Source organism: Sminthopsis crassicaudata, chromosome 1 (genome assembly GCF_048593235.1).
Source record: "Sminthopsis crassicaudata isolate SCR6 chromosome 1, ASM4859323v1, whole genome shotgun sequence".
Classification (NCBI taxonomy): domain Eukaryota; kingdom Metazoa; phylum Chordata; class Mammalia; order Dasyuromorphia; family Dasyuridae; genus Sminthopsis; species Sminthopsis crassicaudata.
The window spans coordinates 675,923,783-675,943,910 of NC_133617.1; the positions used below are offsets into that span (position 1 = coordinate 675,923,783).

General features: G+C 41.6%; 1 protein-coding gene across 1 annotated transcript; it reads right to left on the reverse strand.

The window, feature by feature from the left end:
* Positions 1-61: 61 nt before the first annotated feature.
* LOC141551258 (uncharacterized) lies at positions 62-19,832 on the reverse strand. Its single transcript, XM_074282704.1, has 11 exons — positions 19,735-19,832; positions 18,498-18,551; positions 18,064-18,427; positions 15,819-15,945; positions 13,936-14,094; positions 11,720-11,878; positions 7,851-8,203; positions 6,866-6,992; positions 4,372-4,530; positions 1,857-2,015; positions 62-1,075 (listed from the first exon to the last, which is right to left on the reverse strand). The coding sequence occupies exons 1-11, from the start codon at positions 19,830-19,832 to the stop codon at positions 366-368; spliced, it is 2,469 nt and encodes an 822-aa protein (XP_074138805.1). The 3' UTR covers positions 62-365.
* Positions 19,833-20,128: the final 296 nt, after the last annotated feature.

A 20,128-nucleotide genomic window follows, 5' to 3' on the forward strand; every position in this document is an offset into this window, starting at 1 on the left:
TATATAAGACAAACATCATTACTTTGTTTATGGAAAAAACAAACAAACAAGAAACACAGCATTAGCCAGTTTCATCACTCACTTTATTGGCCAGATTATATTTCAGAATTGTAATGTGAATGGGGTACTAACCTTCTGCTGGGTCAAAGAGGAGATCCATGACCAAGATTATAGGGAGTCTGATTCTGATGCTCCCCAACAATGAGCACTCTGCCAGATTGGAATGGCCTGCCTCAAGAGGTAGTGAGGTCCCTGTTACTAGGGATATTCCAGCACAAGCTGAATGACCAGTGATGTAGTAGAATTGGGACTAGATAATGTTCCTTGACTTTCACAGTCCAACTCTATACAGCATGGGTTCTGCCTCAGCCCCAGTCCAGGTCCATCAGTCCATAGAGCAGGCCCTTGTAGTGCTGTTTCTTGGTGTGCACCTTGCTGTGGTCTGTGAGTTCAGACTGCTTGGGGAAGGCCTTATCGCACTCGCTGCAGCAGAATGACCTGGCCTTGCTGTGTCTGCGCTGATGGACTCTCATGTCCGCTTTCATGCGGAAGCTCTTGCCACACTCGGGGCACTGGAAGGGCTTTTCCCCAGTGTGTATTCTGATGTGATCGGTGAGGTAATGATGCGTGGTGAAGCCCTTCCCACATTCGCTGCAGGAGAACGGCTTTTCCTCCCTGTGCCGGCGCTGGTGGGCCTTCAGGTCCCCCTTTGTTCGGAAGCTCTTGTCACACTCGGGGCACTGGAAGGGCCTCTCTCCCGTGTGCAGGGGTAGGTGCTTGAGCAGATGGCCCTTCTGGTGGAAGCTCTTATCACACTCAGGGCATTGGAAGGGCCTCTCCCCTGTGTGCAGGTGCTGGTGCCGGAGTAGTCGGGACTTTTGGGCAAAGTTCTTTTTGCACTCAGTGCACTGAAAGTGTTTTTTTGGCCTGTGAACTCTAATGTGATTGGCTAGTTGAGACTTGTGGGTGAAGCCCTTGCTGCACACACTGCAGTGGAATGGCAAGGGCCCAGACCAGTTCTGGTTTTGAAGATCATGTTCGTGGCTTTCCTCTTGTCTTGAAGATCCAGAATCCCCTGGAATGAAAAACAAAGACCTGGTCAGCAACTCATGGCTGCCCAATAGAAGGTTCAAGAGACTTTGAGGGCCTTGGGACCAGGGACTATGTCTTGGCTCTGATGATTACTCCCTGTGTGACCATAAGTGCTCATGATAGAACAAATGTTTTCAGGAGAAAACTTTGGTTACTGGAAGTGGTGAACCTACTCTTGGGAAAGAAAATCAGAGAAGCACAATCTTTTTGTCCTGGAATGGATACAACCATCCCTCTCTTAGGGCTTTTATTTTATTTTTTATTTCAAGTATGGTTATTTTTGATAACTAAAAAATTGGTAATTTCATTAGCTCAATAGGTGAAAAAACCTTTATCTTCTTCCTAACTTGCAGATTTAACAGGGAAGCTAACCCTTCTTCATGGGGGGCAATATCTTAAATTTTAACCCCTATAGAGTCCTTGACTTCTTTATCTATTGGCAAGCAACAGCAAAAAATGAGGTAATGTCTTTCCTACCCATGCTGAACACTGGCCTCCTCAATCAATGACAAGTTTCATTTTACCTCTTGGAATTCAGGAGTTCCGATTTCCCAATCATGATAGGAAAAATAAAACAGAACTCATCTCTGAGTGTTTAAGTAAAGATGCCTTGTAGCCTTCCCTGAATGGTTTCTTTATGGGATCTCTTGAAGCTCAGTCTTGCCCTGATATCAATTTCTAGCTCAAGAAAGGAAGACCTATCAGGGAACAAGAATCAGAATGTGCCACCTTCAGTTTCACTCTTTCCCCTCCTCCTAACTCACCCCCAAATGGCTGCACCTCTATGCTCTTCACATCAAGATGCTCATTATCACTGAAGAAGACTGCATAACCTCCTGCTTCTGAGTTCCCCTGATGATTGATGACTGGCTTTTCTCCTTGTTCAATCTGGGTTATTGAGTCTGGCTTGGAGATGGCACAGCCTGGAGAGAGGCCATACAGAAGCAGTTTTGTTTCTTTTAATTCAGATTACAAGTACAATACAGGAACACACACACACATACGCACACATATGTATAGAAATCCAGGATTTGGGTGCTGCTCCCACTGTAGCAGAATGCTGTCTCCTTCATTTGGCTCTTAGCTACCAATGAGTTGTTTGATTTCCCCACATGGCCTGCACTTCTAAAAGGACTGTGAAGTTTGTATTGATTTAATAAAGTTGAGCTAAAATTGCTTTTGTTTTGAAAATTCCTAAAGGTTGGCTCAAGGGGATTCAATATGTGCTGGTCTGTCACAAAACAAATCTGCAAATCGCTATGGTTTGAAAGTAACTGACCTCAACAGAAATGTTCCCAATAATGTTCTTGGTGGCAGTTTCTATTGCTCATTGACTCAGTGGGATGGGGCTATGCTGTTTGGAACTAAACTGCATCAACTTCCTCAAATTCATATTATATGATGCTTTAAGGTTTTTAAAACATTCTGATTAACACAACCTTGTGAAATTGGCAGTCCAAGTATATTATCCCTATTTCATTCATTTATTTTTTTCTGAGGGAATTGGGGTTAAGTAACTTGCCCAGGGTTACACAGACAGCAAGTATTAAGTGTCTGAGGCCAGATTTGAACTCAGGTCCTCCTGACTTCAGGGCTACTGCTCTATCCACTGCACCACTTAGTTGCCCCTCCCCATTTTAAAAATAGGGAAACTGAGGCTCATAGACATGATATAATTATGACTTGTTCACGGTCCATACTATATATAATTTGAGCTATCAGTTAAATCTAGGTTTCTTAATTCTTTCTAGGCTATGTTCTTCCCAGTTTCTACTAAACTAAGTTGTTCCTAGACAGTATATGAGTGTAAATTGTAAAGTATAGACTATAGGTCGAAAAAATTTCTTGGGCCAAGTAATTGGGCCAACTTGGGCCAAACTTGGGCCAACACGGAAGTTGTACTGGAGATGGGGAATCTGATAAGCAGAGATTGCCCTGGTTCAATTTAATCCCTTCCAATCTAGTTTTTATCCTAATCAATAATCAATAAGTTATTAAATGCCTACTATATGTCAGATATATACATACAAATGCAATGAATAAAATAATGTCCTCACACAAAAAACTTATATTTTCTCAAAACTCATGATGAAGATCATCAGAAAATTTCTGGCTGTTATCAGCTATTATTTATTTCACATCCTGTTTGAACTTTTTGCAACTATTAAAGTAAAATCTTGCTTTTAAAAACTTCCTGATTCTTTTGTGAATCCTTTTTGGAATCCACTATGGACAACAGTGTTCCTTTATATCAACTGCACATTTATAGCATTTCTTGCTGGATAGATGTGTTTGGCAAGAAATGATTGCATTGCCTTCTGATTTCTCTTATACTGAGGTAGTGCATTATTATTTGCATTGACAAATATTTATGTCCTGCTTGTTTACATTTTAGGTATACCTAAATAGACAAGTTCTTGGAAAAGTACAATGTAATTTATGGTGATAAATACTTCTGGCGATGTGCACTTCTATATATCTTTAGAATTTAGCTTGTCTTTCACAAAGTAGGAATGATTATCAAATATCAGTCATTTATTATAAGTAGGTAGGAAAGATATATGATATTCCTGTTTGGTATGGTAGATAAAGGTGAAACAGAGAGAGACAGTGTGTGTGTGTGTGTGTGTGTGTGTGTGTGTGTGTGTATGTGTGTGTGTGTGTGTGTGTGTGTGTGTGTGTGTGTACATCAATATTTTTGTGGTAGCAAAAAACTGAAAATAAAGTGGCTACCAATCAATTGGGAAATGGCTAAAAAACTACCCTATGGTAAATGAATGTAGTAGAATTGTACAGAATTTGGGAAAGGCTGATTATGAGGAAGTCAGGAAAAAGAAAAGATTTTTGTCTATTGATGCAGAATTAAATGAGTGGAACTAAAAGAATAAATACAGACAATATAAATGAAAAGATCATTAAAAATAAGTTGAACTCTAAGTATGGAAAATCAATAATGAAGCTAACAGTATATGATAGAACCTACCCTCATGAGGCTAACATTTGACTGTCATATTTAGGTTTGCTTTTCCTTTTCCAACTTCAGAATCTTGGGTTTCTTGATCAGAAGAAGAACAGGATAGAGCTCCTGTTTGTACATGACACATATGATAGTGAAGTTGTTTGGGGTCTGGAGCTCTGGTAGCTGATCTCTTGAAGCTAAGGCCAATCCTAAAATCAAACCCCAAAGCAGTTGGACATGACAAGAAAATTTAAGTCCCAGAAGGAGGAGCACCTGAAGATGGCCTCTTAGTTTCACTCCTTTCACTTTTTCATACTCACCAGAAAACAGCTGCCTCTGTGTCCTCTTTAAGTCACAAAGGTCATCAGACTTGGAACCAATGGCCAGTTCCCTTGTACTCAAGTGTCTCTGATCTCTGATGAATGGTTCTTCACCTTGTTCAATCTGGGTTATCAAGTTTGGTTTGGAAATGGCATAGCCTGGACAATAGGTCACAAAATGGCAAATGAGTTTGTTTATCTTCAGGTCACTAAAAGCACAAGTTTTGGGAACACCTATAATAAATGGAGATTTTATGGAGCTATAAAATGACTCTGCATCTTGGCATTAGGTTCCTAGAGATATGCTTAACCTATTTGGCTTTAAGTTGCCCATTAAATTGTCCACAACTTTTGTGAACAGTGATTAAACAATACCAATTATAATTACTTTTATTTTTTGAGTTCCTTCAAAGCCAGTAACTTAGTTGCCAGGAAATAAATACCTTTTGGTTCAAATTATTGGGCACTATCATTTTATATCCTCTTTGGATTTTTTGCCATTTTTGCTCACCAAATTTATATATATATATATATATATATATATATTTTTTTTTTTTTTTTAAACCTAACTATCCTCCTCTGTGTATTCTTTCTAGCATACTCAAGACAATTATTTTTTTTCTTTCTCTGTACATTTGTTGTGCTTATATATTTGACAATTAATAAGGTACTGCTTCCTCACATGTATTTTATTGTGAAGTGAACTGTTATTGATCTCTTGTATTGTTATGTCTTTATATGTTTATATACTGTTAATGATCTCCCCAAACAGAATACAAGCTCCATGAGGACAAATAGCTTATGCTTCTGTTTTCTCTACAGAATTTAATAAAGTGCCCTTCACAGTAAGAGTGAAACAAGCATTCATCAATCAATTGACTAGTGGAGCTAATGTTCTTCGGTAATGTTCTCTTCTCTAAAATATAATTGTTCTCTGGGAGCAGGTTTCTTGGGGAGCTTATGGAGTCAGCCTTAGTTTCAGTTCAGTTCAATAACCTCAAATACAGCCAGGAATTAAAGTCCAGATCCTTTATTATGTCCTTCAAAGTCTTGTCTCTTTTCCTGGGGCCCAGTTTTAGCAGAGGCCTCTCTCTCTCCTTGGTTCCAAGAACTTCCTCAGAATGTCTCTGAATGCAAAGGTTTGTCCTTTAGCCTCCATCCAGCACAAAAGTGGAAGTTGGAATGAACTTCGCCTCCTAGAGAGTGGGCCTGTGGGCTTCTGACTTGTGAATCTCCTGTAAGTCCAAAAGCAGGCTTTTCCTCTAGTGAGCTTGTCAGCTCCTCCTTATATATGCTCTCTTAAATGTGTGAATCTTGTAGAATTCTAGCAAGTACATTACTGAACTAGAGAACTGTTAAGTACTATGCTAAATTAGGTAATTATTGTCTCTATCAATTCCAGTGACTCAGCACTTTGTAAGAATTCTAACATTCTTACAAGCTGCTGCATAGGAAGACATAATGAAATTGTTGGACATGCTGGGAAAAATTTGTTTCTGAGTTATCATACATTAAAGCTGCTAAAAGGAAAAACTGAAAGATACATGGCAAGCTAAAATTTTGAGTTGCCATGAGATGAGATGCAGTGAGACAGATGATTTTTTGTAATAGCACCTGAGGCCTCATGGCAGAGATTAATATTAGCCGGGCTCAGGAAACACCATTGGAAAAAAATGCTATAGGGATAAATGACACTTTATAGACCTGAAATGGTAAGGGGGCCAAGTTAGACTAGCATGACAGCCTTAGTAGGGACACTAAACAAACTTTTCCAATTCCTGGTGATAATTTCAACTAAATAATGTTGGTTGCTATTAAAATTTACTCTTTCCTTTTTGCATTGTATCTTGTACTTCTGAAATTTATTGAGTTCAATAATATTGCTACTTATCCAGCTAGTCATTAAGGTCCAAAGAATTTCACAAAAGCTATATAAACTATCTGTAGCATCAATTTCTGTGGTAACACAAAACTGTAAACAAGACAGGTAGCTACTGATTGGTGAACAGGTATACTGAAGTAATGAAACATTACTGCTCCATAAAAAAATAGAAGATGAAGGAATTCAGAGAAACAGTGGAAAAGTTGTAGAAATGATGCAGAATGACAATTATATAAATTAACATTAAAAAGATAGAAGTCATATGAATTGCAATGTCCAACTTTGATACAGGAGAATAGATGACACAAGACATTTCCCTCTACTCAGTAAATAGAGAGAAGATCAAGACAAGAATGTTACATACACTATATATGAGGTTAATTTGTTGATTTGCTTTGCTTAACTGGTTTTCTTTGTTACAAGGGATACAGAGAAATTACTGTTGTTAAAAACAAAAGTGATAATAAAACTTTAAAATAAAAGTGAAATTGTGGAAAGGATCAATCAGGATGGGGTTTCTAGAAGAACTTTCAGGTTGTGATACAAGAGCTGGATGATCACTGAATCTGATTCTATAAGACACCATCAAAGTTCCTGATGAAAACATCTTACCCAGTGAGACCAAGGTCTCATAGTTGGTCTTCATAACATGCTTGTAAAGCTCCTTTTGCCACTCCTCCAAGGTCCCCCACTCCTGCTCTGTGAAATACATGGTCACATCATCAAATGTCACAGCCACCTGGAACCACAAGCATGAGTCATCCTTTCATTTTGCATCACTAACTCAGAAAATATCTTTTTCTATTCCATTTCTTTCATACAATGTAGATGCTGAAAACGGATTCCCACCAGGTTTATTTTAAATTCTTTAATCACAGGCAAGTGGAGAAGCTCTGAGTGTTCATTTTCCAAGACTATAAGGCTTCTCTTCTCAAGTGTGTGGCAGCAACAACATGGGCAGAGAATGGTAAAGTTGATGCACTCTGTGAAAGTTTGTTGAGGAAAACTGCAGGGGGATAACCTGGGAACCTGAGGAAAATTACCTGCCTCTCTGGCAAGTGGACCAAGAGACAATGTCCAGCTCCAGCCCTGCTCTAAATCCCTAAACTCTGAGGCTGTCAAGCCTCTGCCCCTGAAGCCTGATCTCTCAACTCTCCCTTTCCCTAAAATTATGGGCCCTGACTTGCAGTCCTACCTCAACATTCCCATGGCTCCTCTTCTCCACATCCTCTCAGCTGAGAAGCTTGCTTCATATTTTGCTGAAAAATATGGGCCATTTGCTGAGAGCTTCTGCTTGTCTCTCCTTGTCTCTCCTCACTTAGATCTCCCCCTTCCTCCACATCCTTCCCCTCCTTCTCACAGGTATGGAGGACTTTTCTCCTTCTGAAGAGGCAGTCCCCTCTTCCTGCACCTTGGACCCCATTCTGTCCTATCTTCTCCAGCAAACCGCCCTTTGTCAGTTGGCTACTGCCCTGGATTTTGCCTCCTGTCAGTGGACAAACTTTCTCCATTTGGTGTCTGACTTCTGTCCTCATCATCCAACTCAAAATGAACTCTCCCAAGTCCTCAAATTTAATGGCTTTTTCTCATTCCTCACCTTTGGTGACCTCCCTGTGCATCTGACACTGTCCATCCTGCTCTTCTTCTTGAGTCCTCTTTCTAGGTTTTCCCCCTTTGCTGGGAAACTCTTGTCACACTGGGGGTACTGGAAGGGCTTCTCTCCCATGTGCAGGTGCTGGTGCTGGAGCAGTTGGGACTTATGGGCAAAGTTCTTTTCACACTCAGTGCACTGAAAGTGTTTTTTTGGCCTGTGAATTCTAATGTGATTGGCTAGTTGAGACTTGTGGGTGAAGCCCTTGCTGCACACACTGCAGTGGAATGGCAAGGGCCCAGACCAGTTCTGGTTTTGAAGATCCTCTTGTTCCTCTTGTTTTGAAGATCCAGAATCCCCTGGAATGAGAAATGACGACCTGGTCAGCAACTCATGGTTGCCCGACAGAAGGTCCAAGAGACTTTGCCAAGGGACTTGGGACCAGTGACCAAGTTTAAGTCTTGTCTCTGATGCTTACTCCCTGTGTGACCATGGGTTCATGGATCAATTGGCATTTACTTCTGAATGAGCTTGCTTTGCCTTATCTGTAACACAACAGGGCTGATTTCATGGTCTGAGGTCTCATTCAACTTGGAATCTATGAACCTACTACCATCAATCACATAAGCAACAAGCACTAAGTAACCACCTATTATGTGCCAGTCTCTGGGGATACAAAGAAAAAATGTTAATCAGTTCCTAATCTAAAGGGCCTTAAAAGGGTGGGGAAAGACAAGTACATATTTAAAAGTATTTAGAATAAACATCTAATAATACAAGGAAACTAAAAACAAAGACAGGGAGGGAGAGCACTAGAGTTAGAGTTTTGAAAGAAATGAGAGATCCTAGAAAGCAGAGGTAAGTCTAGAAATGCTTCAGGGATTGAGGGCAGCTAAGGCAAAGGTCTAGAGGAGGGACATGGAGGAGGTTACTTTGATGAAAGGGAAGAGAAGGAAGGCATAAGGAACCTGGAAGGAGAGGTTTGGGCCAGGCTATGAAGAGCTTTAAACCCAGAGATAGTTTACCTCGGAGCTCCTGGAATGCTCTTTTGGCAGCGGTATATGGGGGCTGGGCTGCAGCTAGCATCTTCCTGAGACAGGGAGACAAGTTATCAATAAATGGGTGAGGGAGACTGAGACTTTGAGGATAACACTGAGGAGACCCAAAAATGGCAGCATCCTAAGCAAAGAAAGGCAAGTCTGTAAGAAGGGAGGTGGGAAGGAAGATAATGCCTTCTGTTTTGGACATTTGGGGTTTGAGATATCCATGGAAATCCAGTCTGAAGTGTTCAGTGTGCAGTCTGGAGAGCTCAGGAGAGACACTGGGGCTGAGGAGGCAGATCTTGGAGACATCTGAAGAAGGATAATTAAATCCATGACAGCTGATAGAGACAAAATGTGGAGAGAAGATGGTCTGGAGTAGTCTTGGGATATATTGTAGAGGATAAGTAGGTAGAAGTAGGAGAGGTAGTATCACAAAAGCCCAAAGAAGAGAGAGAATGGTCAGCAGTGTCAAGGGCTACAGAGTCACAGCAAGATGAGGACTGGAAAAAAAGGGACCTGAATCGGATATTAGATTATTGGTAATTTTAAAAGAGGCAGTTTCCTTAGAAGGGAGTGAGAAGCCTGATTGCAAAGGGATGAGGAATGAGAAAGGGTAAAGAAAGAAGAGGTAACAAGTGGAGACAATTTTTTTCCTAGGCGTTTGGGAGGAAAAGAAGATATCTAGGAGGATTGTGTGAATATTTTTTTTGATGATTGAAGAGACTTGGATATACTTGGAGGAACCTAGGGGAAGAAACAGTAGATAGAGACAAAGTGAAGTTTAGAAAGTGTGAAAACAGATGAGAGCAGGGTTAATTTGATGGAGAAGATAGGAGGGGAAGGAATAAAGGTCACATTGGTTAGAAGGTCACCTCATTATCAAAAAATTAGAATTAAGAAAAAGAGAATAGGGAAATATTATCAAGGGACTAGAGAGAAAAAAAAAGGGGGAAGAGATTGTGGTCTTAATTTTTTCAGTAAAGTAAGAGGTGAGGTATTTGGGTGAGATGGTGGGAATATGGGAGAATTTGAAAAGGAACAGGAAGTTTGGAGTAGAAGCGGGAAAGCTTTTGGATGGATTTCCTTCAGTGAGGGATGAAAGTGAAGTCAAAAAACGAGTAATAGTCTTGAGAATGTAGAGGGGAGTGGAGCTCATGATGAGGGAAAGGAATTGATTTATAGGGGCTAAGGAGAGATGGTCAGAGTTAGATCCAGGACAGTCCTAGGTTCATGGTTTATTGATCTTTTCCTCTCTCATACTGATTCTGGTTTCTGTGTATTACGGAGTATTGAAAAGTGCACTGAAGCTGGTATCTAATGACTGGGTTTGACTTCCAGATCTTCTATATATGAGTGGTGTGACTATCTAAATCTCAACTAGATTAAGATCAGGGTTGTTGTGTGAACCAAATGGTATGCTGCACTGTCTTTTGTAACTATAAAGCTCTATATTAATGTAGGACATTTAAAATGTTTCTTGAATTTATCTTTCCATGTGTTTACCAGAATCAGACCTGACTTGGCAGGTACTGAAATTCCCTGCCCCTCTTTCTCAAATTTCATTCCCATTCTTTCCTTAAATTCACTTCTTCATTAATATAATTAAATATAATCACACTGTTTAGACAAGATTTAAATTGGATGTACATAAACCAGGTGAGCCATGACCCAAAAGACATAAAGCTTTGATACCTCTTGTAATATCAAGCCTCAAACTTGTGAACCCAAAGATTTCTCTCCCTGAAGGAAGACACAAAGACATGGAGAATGTTTATGAGCAATAGGCTTGTTTCATGTTTATGAAGTGATATAAAGTTCCTTCCACATATTTTGTAAAAAGACATGTAATAACATATGTAGTATATGTTACATATATTACCTTATTTGATATTCATAGTGATTAATGAAGTACGGTAATAGAATATTTTGTGTAGAATCTAAATATTATTCTTATTTATAGATGAGAAATTGAAGTTTAGAGAGATATAAGTTGCCCATAATCACATAGCTGATAAAAGGAAAAGGTGGAGAGGCATTCTGGGGAACACGTCTCTTTCCACAAATCTATACAGCCTCTCAAATAGCCATAAATTAACTCTCTGCCTTCTTCCTACTTGCCCAGATTTGAAACTGGGCTCCAGGACAAGGTCAAGATTGTTCTTTCTCCATTCTTACTCATGTTGGAACAAATGTTTTCAGGAGAAAACTTTGGTTACTGGAAGTGGTGAACCTACTCTTGGGAAAGAAAATCAGAGAAGCACAAGCTTTTTGTCCTGGAATGGATATAACCATCCCTCTCTTAGGGCTTTTATTTTATTTTTTATTTCAAGTATGATTATTTTTGATAACTAAAAATTGGTAATTTCATTAGCTCAATAGGTGAAAAAACCTTTATCTTCTTCCTAACTTGCAGATTTAACAGGGAAGCTAACCCTTCTTCATGGGGGGCAAAATCTTAAATTTTAACCCCTATAGAGTCCTTGACTTCTTTATCTATTGGCAAGCAACAGTAAAAAATGAGGTAATGTCTTTCCTACCCATGCTGAACATTGGCCTCCTCAACCAATAACAAATTTCATTTTACTTCTTGGAATTCAGGAGTTCCGATTTCCCAATCATGATAGGAAAAATAAAACAGAACTCATCTCTGAGTGTTTAAGTAAAGATGCCTTGTAGCCTTCCCTGAATGGTTTCTTTATGGGATCTCTTGAAGCTCAGTCTTGCCCTGATATCAGGTTTTAGCTCAGACCATCAAGAAAGGAAGACCTATTAGGGAACAAGAATCAGAATGTGCCACCTTCAGTTTCACTCTTTCCCCTCCTCCTAACTCACCCCCAAATGGCTGCACCTCTATGCTCTTCACATCAAGATGCTCATTATCACTGAAGAAGATTGCATAACCTCCTGCTTCTGAGTTCCCCTGATGATTGATGACTGGCTTTTCTCCTTGTTCAATCTGGGTTATTGAGTCTGGCTTGGAGATGGCACAGCCTGGAGAGAGACCATACAGAAGCAGTTTTGTTTCTTTTAATTCAGATTACAAGTACAATACAGGAACACACACACACACACACACACCATATGTATAGAAATCCAGGATTTGGGTGCTGCTCCCACTGTAGCAGAATGCTGTCTCCTTCATTTGGCTCTTAGCTACCAATGAGTTGTTTGATTTCTCCACATGGCCTGCACTTCTAAAATTGCTTTTGTTTTGAAAATTCCTAAAGGTTGGCTCAAGGGGATTCAAGATGTGCTGTTTGTCACAAAACAAATCTGCAAATCGCTATGGTTTGAAAGTAACTGACCTCAACATAAATGTTCCCAATAATGTTCTTGGTTGCAGTTTCTATTGCTCATTGACTCAGTGGGATGGGGCTATGCTGTTTAGAACTAAACTGTATCAACTCCCTCAAATTCATATTATATAATGCTTTAAGGTTTGAAAACATTGTGATTAATATAACCTTGTGAAATTGGCAATCCCCATTTTAAAGATAAGGAAACTGAAGCTCATAGACATATGATTTTGACTTGTTCATGAACTATACTATATATAATATGAGCTATCATTTGAAGCTGGGTTTCCTAATTCTCCCTATTCTATAGTTTTATATTCTCTATGTTCTTCCCAGTCTCTACCACATCAAGTTGTTCCTAGACAGTATATGAGTGTAAGTTGTAAAATATAGACTACAGGTGGAAAAAATTACTTGGGCCTTGAGTTAAGCTTCCAACACTGGGAGGTGGTAGTGGAGATGGGGAATCTGATAAGCAGAGATAAGCATGGTTCAATTTAATCCTTTCAAAACTAATTTCTATCCTAATCAACAGTCAATAAGTTATTAAATGCCTACTATATGACAGATATATACATACAAATGCAATGAATAAAAAAATGCCTACACACAAAAAACTTATATTTTCTCAAAATTTTTATGATGAAGGTCATAAGAAAATTTCTGGATATTATCAGCTATTATTTATTTCACATCCTATTTGAATTTTTTTGCAACTTTTAAATTCAAATCTTGCTTTTGAAAACTTCCTGATTCTTTTGTGAATTCTTTTTGAAATCCACTATGGACAACGGTGTTCTTTATATCAACTGCACATTTATAGCAGTTATTGCTGGATATATGTGTTTGGCAAGAAATGATTGCATTTATAAATATTTATGTCCTGCTTGTTTACATTTTAGTTATCCCTAAATAGACAAGTTCTTGGAAAAGTACAATGTAATTTATGGTGATAAATACTTCTGGCGATGTGCACTTCTATATATCTTTAGAATTTAGCTTGTCTTTCACAAAGTAGGAATGATTATCAAATATCAGTCATTTATTATAGGTAGGTAGGAAAGATATATGATATTCCTGTTTGGTATGGTAGATAAAGGTGAAACAGAGAGAGACAGTGTGTGTGTGTGTGTGTGTGTGTGTGTGTACATCAATATTTATAGTAGCACTTTTTGTGGTAGCAAAAAACTGAAAATAAAGTGGCTACCAATCAATTGGGAAATGGCTAAAAAACTACCCTATGGTAAATTAATGTAGTAGAATTGTACAGAATTTGGGAAAGGCTGATTATGAGGAAGTCAGGAAAAAGAAAGATTTTTGACTACTGATGCAGAATTAAATGAGTGGAACTAAAAGAATAAATACAGACAAAATAAATGAAAAGATCATTAAAAATAAGTTGAACTCTAAGTATGGAAAAATCAATAATGAAGCTAACAGTATATGATAGAACCTACCCTCATGAGGCTAACATTTGACTGTCATATTTAGGTTTGCTTTTCCTTTTCCAACTTCAGAATCTTGGGTTTCTTGATCAGAAGAAGAACAGGATAGAGCTCCTGTTTGTACATGACACATATGATAGTGAAGTTGTTTGGGGTCTGGAGCTCTGGTAGCTGATCTCTTGAAGCTAAGGCCAGCCCTAAAACAAACCCCAAAGCAGTTGGACATGACAAGAAAATTTAAATCCCAGAAGGAGGAGCACCTGAAGATGGCCTCTTAGTTTCACTCCTTTCACTTTTTCATACTCACCAGAAAACAGCTGCCTCTGTGTCCTCTTTAAGTCACAAAGGTCATCAGACTTGGAACCAATGGCCAGTTCCCTTGTACTCAAGTGTCTCTGATCTCTGATGAATGGTTCTTCACCTTGTTCAATCTGGGTTATCAAGTTTGATTTGGAAATGGCATAGCCTGGACAATAGGTCACAAAATGGCAAATGAGTTTTGGGAACACCTATAATAAAAGGAGATTTTATGGAGCTATAAAATGACTCTGCATCTTGGCATTAGGTTCCTAGAGATATGCTTAACCTATTTGGCTTTAAGTTGCCCATTAAATTGTTCACAACTTTTGTGAACAGTGATTAAACAATACCAATTATAATTACTTTTATTTTTTGAGTTCCTTCAAAGCCAGTAACTTAGTTGCCAGGAAATAAATACCTTTTGGTTCAAATTATTGGGCACTATCATTTTATATCCTCTTTGGATTTTTTGCCATTTTTGCTCACCAAATATTTTAAACCTAACTATCTTACTCTGTGTACTCTTTCTAGCATACTCAAGACAATTATTTTCTTCTTTCTCTGTATATTTGTTGTGCTTATATATTTGACAATTAATAAGGTACTGCCTCCTGACGTATTTTATTGCTGAAATGAACTGTTATTGATCTTTTGTATTGTTATATCTTTATATGTTTATATACTGTTAATGATCTCCCCAAACAGAATACAAGCTCCATGAGGACAAATAGCTTATGCTTCTGTTTTCTCTACAGAATTTAATAAAGTGCCCTTTACAGTAAGAGTGAAACAAGCATTCATCAATCAATTGACTAGTGGAGTTAATGTTCTTCCAAGCTGCTGCATAGGAAGACATAATGAAATTGTTGGATATACTGGGAAAAATTTGTTTCTGAGTTATCATACATTAAAGCTGTTAAAATGGAAAACTGAAAGATACATGGCAAGCTAAAAATTTGAGTTGCCATGAGATGAGATGCAGTGAGACAGATGATTTTTTGTAATAGCACCTGAGGCCTCATGGCAGAGATTAATATTAGCCAGGCTCAGGAAACACCATTGGAAAAAAATGCTATAGGGATAAATGACACTTTATAGACCTGAAATGGTAAGGGGGCCAAGTTAGACTAGCATGATAGCCTTAGTAGGGACACTAAACAAACTTTTCCAATTCCAGGTAATAATTTCAACTAAATAATGTTGGTTGCTATTAAAATTTACTCTTTCCTTTTTGCATTGCATCTTGTACTTCTGAAATTTATTGAATTCAATAATATTGCTACTTATCCAGCTAGTCATTAAGGTCCAAAGAATTTCACAAAAGCTATATAAACTATCTGTAGCATCAATTTCTGTGGTAACACAAAACTGTAAATAAGACAGGTAGCTACTGATTGGTGAACAGGTATACTGAAGTAATGAAACATTACTGCTCCATAAAAAAATAGAAGATGAAGGAATTCAGAGAAACAGTGGAAAAGTTGTAGAAATGATGCAGAATGACAATTATATAAATTAACATTAAAAAGATAGAAGTCATATGAATTGCAATGTCCAACTTTGATACAGGAGAATAGATGACACAAGACATTTCCCTCTACTCAGTAAATAGAGAGAAGATCAAGACAAGAATGTTACATACACTATATATGAGGTTAATTTGTTGATTTGCTTTGCTTAACTGGTTTTCTTTGTTACAAGGGATACAGAGAAATTACTGTTGTTAAAAACAAAAGTGATAATAAAACTTTAAAATAAAAGTGAAATTGTGGAAAGGATCAATCAGGATGGGGTTTCTAGAAGAACTTTCAGGTTGTGATACAAGAGCTGGATGATCACTGAATCTGATTCTATAAGACACCATCAAAGTTCCTGATGAAAACATCTTACCCAGTGAGACCAAGGTCTCATAGTTGGTCTTCATAACATGCTTGTAAAGCTCCTTTTGCCACTCCTCCAAGGTCCCCCACTCCTGCTCTGTGAAATACATGGTCACATCATCAAATGTCACAGCCACCTGGAACCACAAGCATGAGTCATCCTTTCATTTTGCATCACTAACTCAGAAAATATCTTTTTCTATTCCATTTCTTTCATACAATGTAGATGCTGAAAACGGATTCCCACCAGGTTTATTTTAAATTTTTTAATCACAGGCAATTGGAGAAGCTCTGAGTGTTCATTTTCCAAGACTATAAGGCTTCTCTTCCCAAGTGTGTGGCAGCAACAACATGGGCAGAGAATGGTAAAGTTGATGCACTCTGTGAAAGTTTGTTGAGGAAAACTGCAGGGGGATAACTCGGGAACCTGAGGAAAATTACCTGCCTCTCTGGCAAGTGGACCAAGAGACAATGTCCAGCTCCAGCCCTGCTCTAAATCCCTAAACTCTGAGGCTGTCAAGCCTCTGCCCCTGAAGCCTGATCTTTCAACTCTCCCTTTCCCTAAAATTATGGGCCCTGACTTGCAGTCCTACCTCAACATTCCCATGGCTCCTCGTCTCCACATCCTCTCAGCTGAGAAGCTTGCTTCATATTTTGCTGAAAAATATGGGCCATTTGAGAGCTGCTGCTTGTCTCTCCTTGTCTCTCCTCACTTAGATCTCCCCCTTCCTCCACATCCTTCCCCTCCTTCTCACAGGTATGGAGGACTTTTCTCCTTCTGAAGAGGCAGTCCCCTCTTCCTGCACCTTGGACCCCATTCTGTCCTATCTTCTCCAGCAAACCGCCCTTTGTCAGTTGGCTACTGCCCTGGATTTTGCCTCCTGTCAGTGGACAAACTTTCTCCATTTGGTGTCTGACTTCTGTCCTCATCATCCAACTCAAAATGAACTCTCCCAAGTCCTCAAATTTAATGGCTTTTTCTCATTCCTCACCTTTGGTGACCTCCCTGTGCACCTGACACTGTCTGTCCTCCTCCTCTCCCTGAGTCCTCCCTCTGGTTTCTGGCTGCTTCCCTTCCCACCTGACCGGACCAGGCTTTCCCCGGGGCCTGTCACCACCGGCACCCCCCATCTCTTTTCTATTTCACTTGTCTGTTCCATCAGTCCCAAAGGCTTCACTCTCGTCTCTGTGCAGATGCTTTTCAGAGCTACGCACTCCACCCAGACTTCTCAGCCGCTGCCACTGCCCACTGGCCAACCTGCCCCCCAAGGCCGCCCCCTTCCTGGCCGCTGGCACGGGTATCCCCCTTTCTCCTTCTGCCAGGTCTGTGGAAGTGACCCAGAGGTCTCTCTGCCCTCTGCTCCTCATCCCCAAGAGGGGTTCCGAGGGTCACTGGCAACCTGGTAACTCCCACAGCAAGCTCTCCAGTGTAGAGAGCCACTCTGTGTGGGGGGGAGTGGGGGAACTCTGGGGGAGGTAGCAGCGCTTCAGCCCAGCTGTCACCTGCTGACACTGGTTTGGGGGACGGTGGGGGGTGGGGGTGTCTCAGCTATCCTGACAACTGGAGTGGGGGAGGGGTGAGACAACTCCTGTTTCAGGTGAAGCAGGGATCCCACAGTAAAAGAAGCAGTTACATCCGAGCCGCAGGGGCTTGTACTAAGCACATGAGCGGAGCGCTGCGGTGATGTAATGGCACCAGTTGGCACTTGTTGTAGTGATGTAATGGTACTACGGCATTTAGGGCTGGCAGAACTTGAAATGAGCTGACTGCCTGTCTGACCCCTCGGGGACATCTGGCAGCCCCACGTGGGCTCTAGAAAGCCCGCTGTGACCTCGGGGATCCCAAAGTAGGCTCTCCCGGTTCCTCAGAGTCCGAGGCCTCCGTCGCGCAGGGGCGTTCCAGACTATTCTCTATGGCCCGCTGCGGGGCTTCCCTCGGAACTAGGCTCGGCAGCACAGCGCTGGGCGCGCGCCCCGGGCGGCTACGGGAGCACTGCCTCTCCCTCCTCCTCCTCCTCCCTCTCGGAGCCAGGCCTGGGGGGGGCACTCGGGCTCTAGGAGGCACGGGCTCACATTCCGGTTGTTAGCTGAGTGACCTCTGGGACTCGGTTTCCCCCCTGTAAAACAATCCCTCCCAGCTCAGGAGGGGAGTCCTCGAGGCCGGACCCTAGCGCCGGGAGCTGCTCCTCCCCCGGCCCCTCCCGCAGGCCGGGAGCTCCGCCTCCCTTGCACCGGGCCGGTGCGGCCGCTCTTACCGAAACAGGAGCCACTGGGGCCATGCCCTCCTCTCCTCGGCCGGGAGCACCAAGCGTGGTGTCAGGGCAGAGCGCGCTGGGACACGAGATGCATCGGGGGACGCGCCGCCCGCCGCAGGGTGGAGCTGCCACTTCTCCCAAACCCCGCCCCCTCAGAGCCTCGGCCCCGCCCACCCCTTCCCGGGCCTCTCGGCTCCGCCCCTTCCGCTCCGGTTTCTCTCCCCGGAAATCTCTTTCCGTCCCTCCTCCATGCGCTGCAGGAGGTCTGGTCTCCCAGTCTGGCTGGTACTCTGAACCGCGCCGGTCTCGAGGCCAGTTCTTTTCCAGCCGTTCGGTCCCTCGATCCTTCCGGCTTTCTCCCAGCCTTTCGCGGTCCGCTCCCTGTCTTGAACTCTATAGAAACCTCGGCCCCTTTCCGGGCTCTTCGGACCCACCATTGGTCGTTGAGCGCATTTAACTCAATAATATTGAGCGCCTGGTTTTCGGTTCTGGCAAACACATTAAAAAAAAAAAAAAAAAGGCGCTGGCAGATGTGAGACTTGCTGGAAGGGGGGTGGGGCGGCGAGGGCTTATCGCCCACAGCTCGTTTAGAGGGAACTAGAGTCAGGGCAGCTGCGGAGCTTCAGAACTCATTGATGGCTCTGGTCAGCCTGGAGGAGACGGCTGCTGTTCGTTGGAAAGGCTGTCCGACATAAGGAAGCTGGACTTTTCTGCTTGGCGGACAGGAATATGCGGCTCGGTCCGGAAAAGCTTCCTCCCAATTAGCAGCGTCCTCAAGTAGGCTGGGCCGCCTTACCAGGTGGTAGCTCCTCAGGCTAGGACTGCGCAGCCCCGCCGGGAATCAGTGGTGGGGACTAACTTACCGTAAGGGTTGCTTTGCCCGCCTGGCTACCGAAGTCTTCCCAAACCGAGTCTGCTGTCAGTCATTAGCTTCGAATGGCTGTCCCTCGGAAAAGTTAGATTACAGTTTCCCCAGTTAATTCCTCCCCCAATCTGTCCCATTTGTTAAAAGGCACCGTCTTTTCTGTTACAGGAGCTCCCAGCCGTGGAGTCCGGATTCTTCCTTTTAATCATGCTTTTATCCAATCAGTGGCTGAGTTTGGCTCATTAAGAGCTCCACAGCACTCACACCCACCTCGCTTGGGTTTTCCACAGCTCCCCTAATAGGGTGTGGTCAGCCCTTCCCAGATGTTACAAAAGCTTCCTTCCACTCTTCCATCCTCCAAATGGCTACTTTTCCTTAAACACAGACTGACCGCGTGGATCTTCTCAAATTTTTCCTATTCCCGTTGCCTCCAACATAAAGTCAAAACAAAACAATGCTTCGCCCTCCACAATAGGCTCGAGAATCAGAGTTGGGAATGACTCCCAAGTGCCATTTGGTTTTCATCTAAAATAAAATCCCCACCATGCTGTCCCTTGGCCGTCCGGCCTTTGATCAGAGATCTCCTTGAGAGGAAACTATCATTTCTCACACAAGTCCATTCCAGTCCTACGTTAATTCCTAAGAAGCTTTTTCCTCATTTCAAGCCTTTATTTCTCTTTGCAACTTCCACTTGTTTGTAGGCCTGTCCTCTGGAGCCAAGTGGAAAAATAACTGCTTTTACACACTTGCAGGTAGCTGTATCTCCACTGACTTTTTGCCTCAGGGTAACATAAAACCAATGTTACTTTGAGTCCTGACTCAGTTCTGAAACGATGTAATTGTACCATTGCCTCTTCTGAGCTCCTTTGGACAATCCCCCGAAGACTGAAACACTTTCCCTCATTATGCTTTTCCCAGCCCCTCCCTTCATTTTTATCCAACATATAGGTTATTTGTACATGTTTGTTTTCTCCTCAGACTGAGTTTCTTGAGAGCAAGGGACTAGTTTGGGGGATTTAAAAGAAGTCGGCAGAGATGAAGAGGGAGAATATTCTAGATATGGGGGGGGGATACCCAGACAGAATGCCTGAAGTTGAGAAAGTCTCATTAGTAGAATAGAAGGAAGGGAGATTCATTGGATCTAACGATATGTGTCAAGGAAAAAGTTGTAAGAAAGCTGGAAAGGTAGGAGGGGGGCTA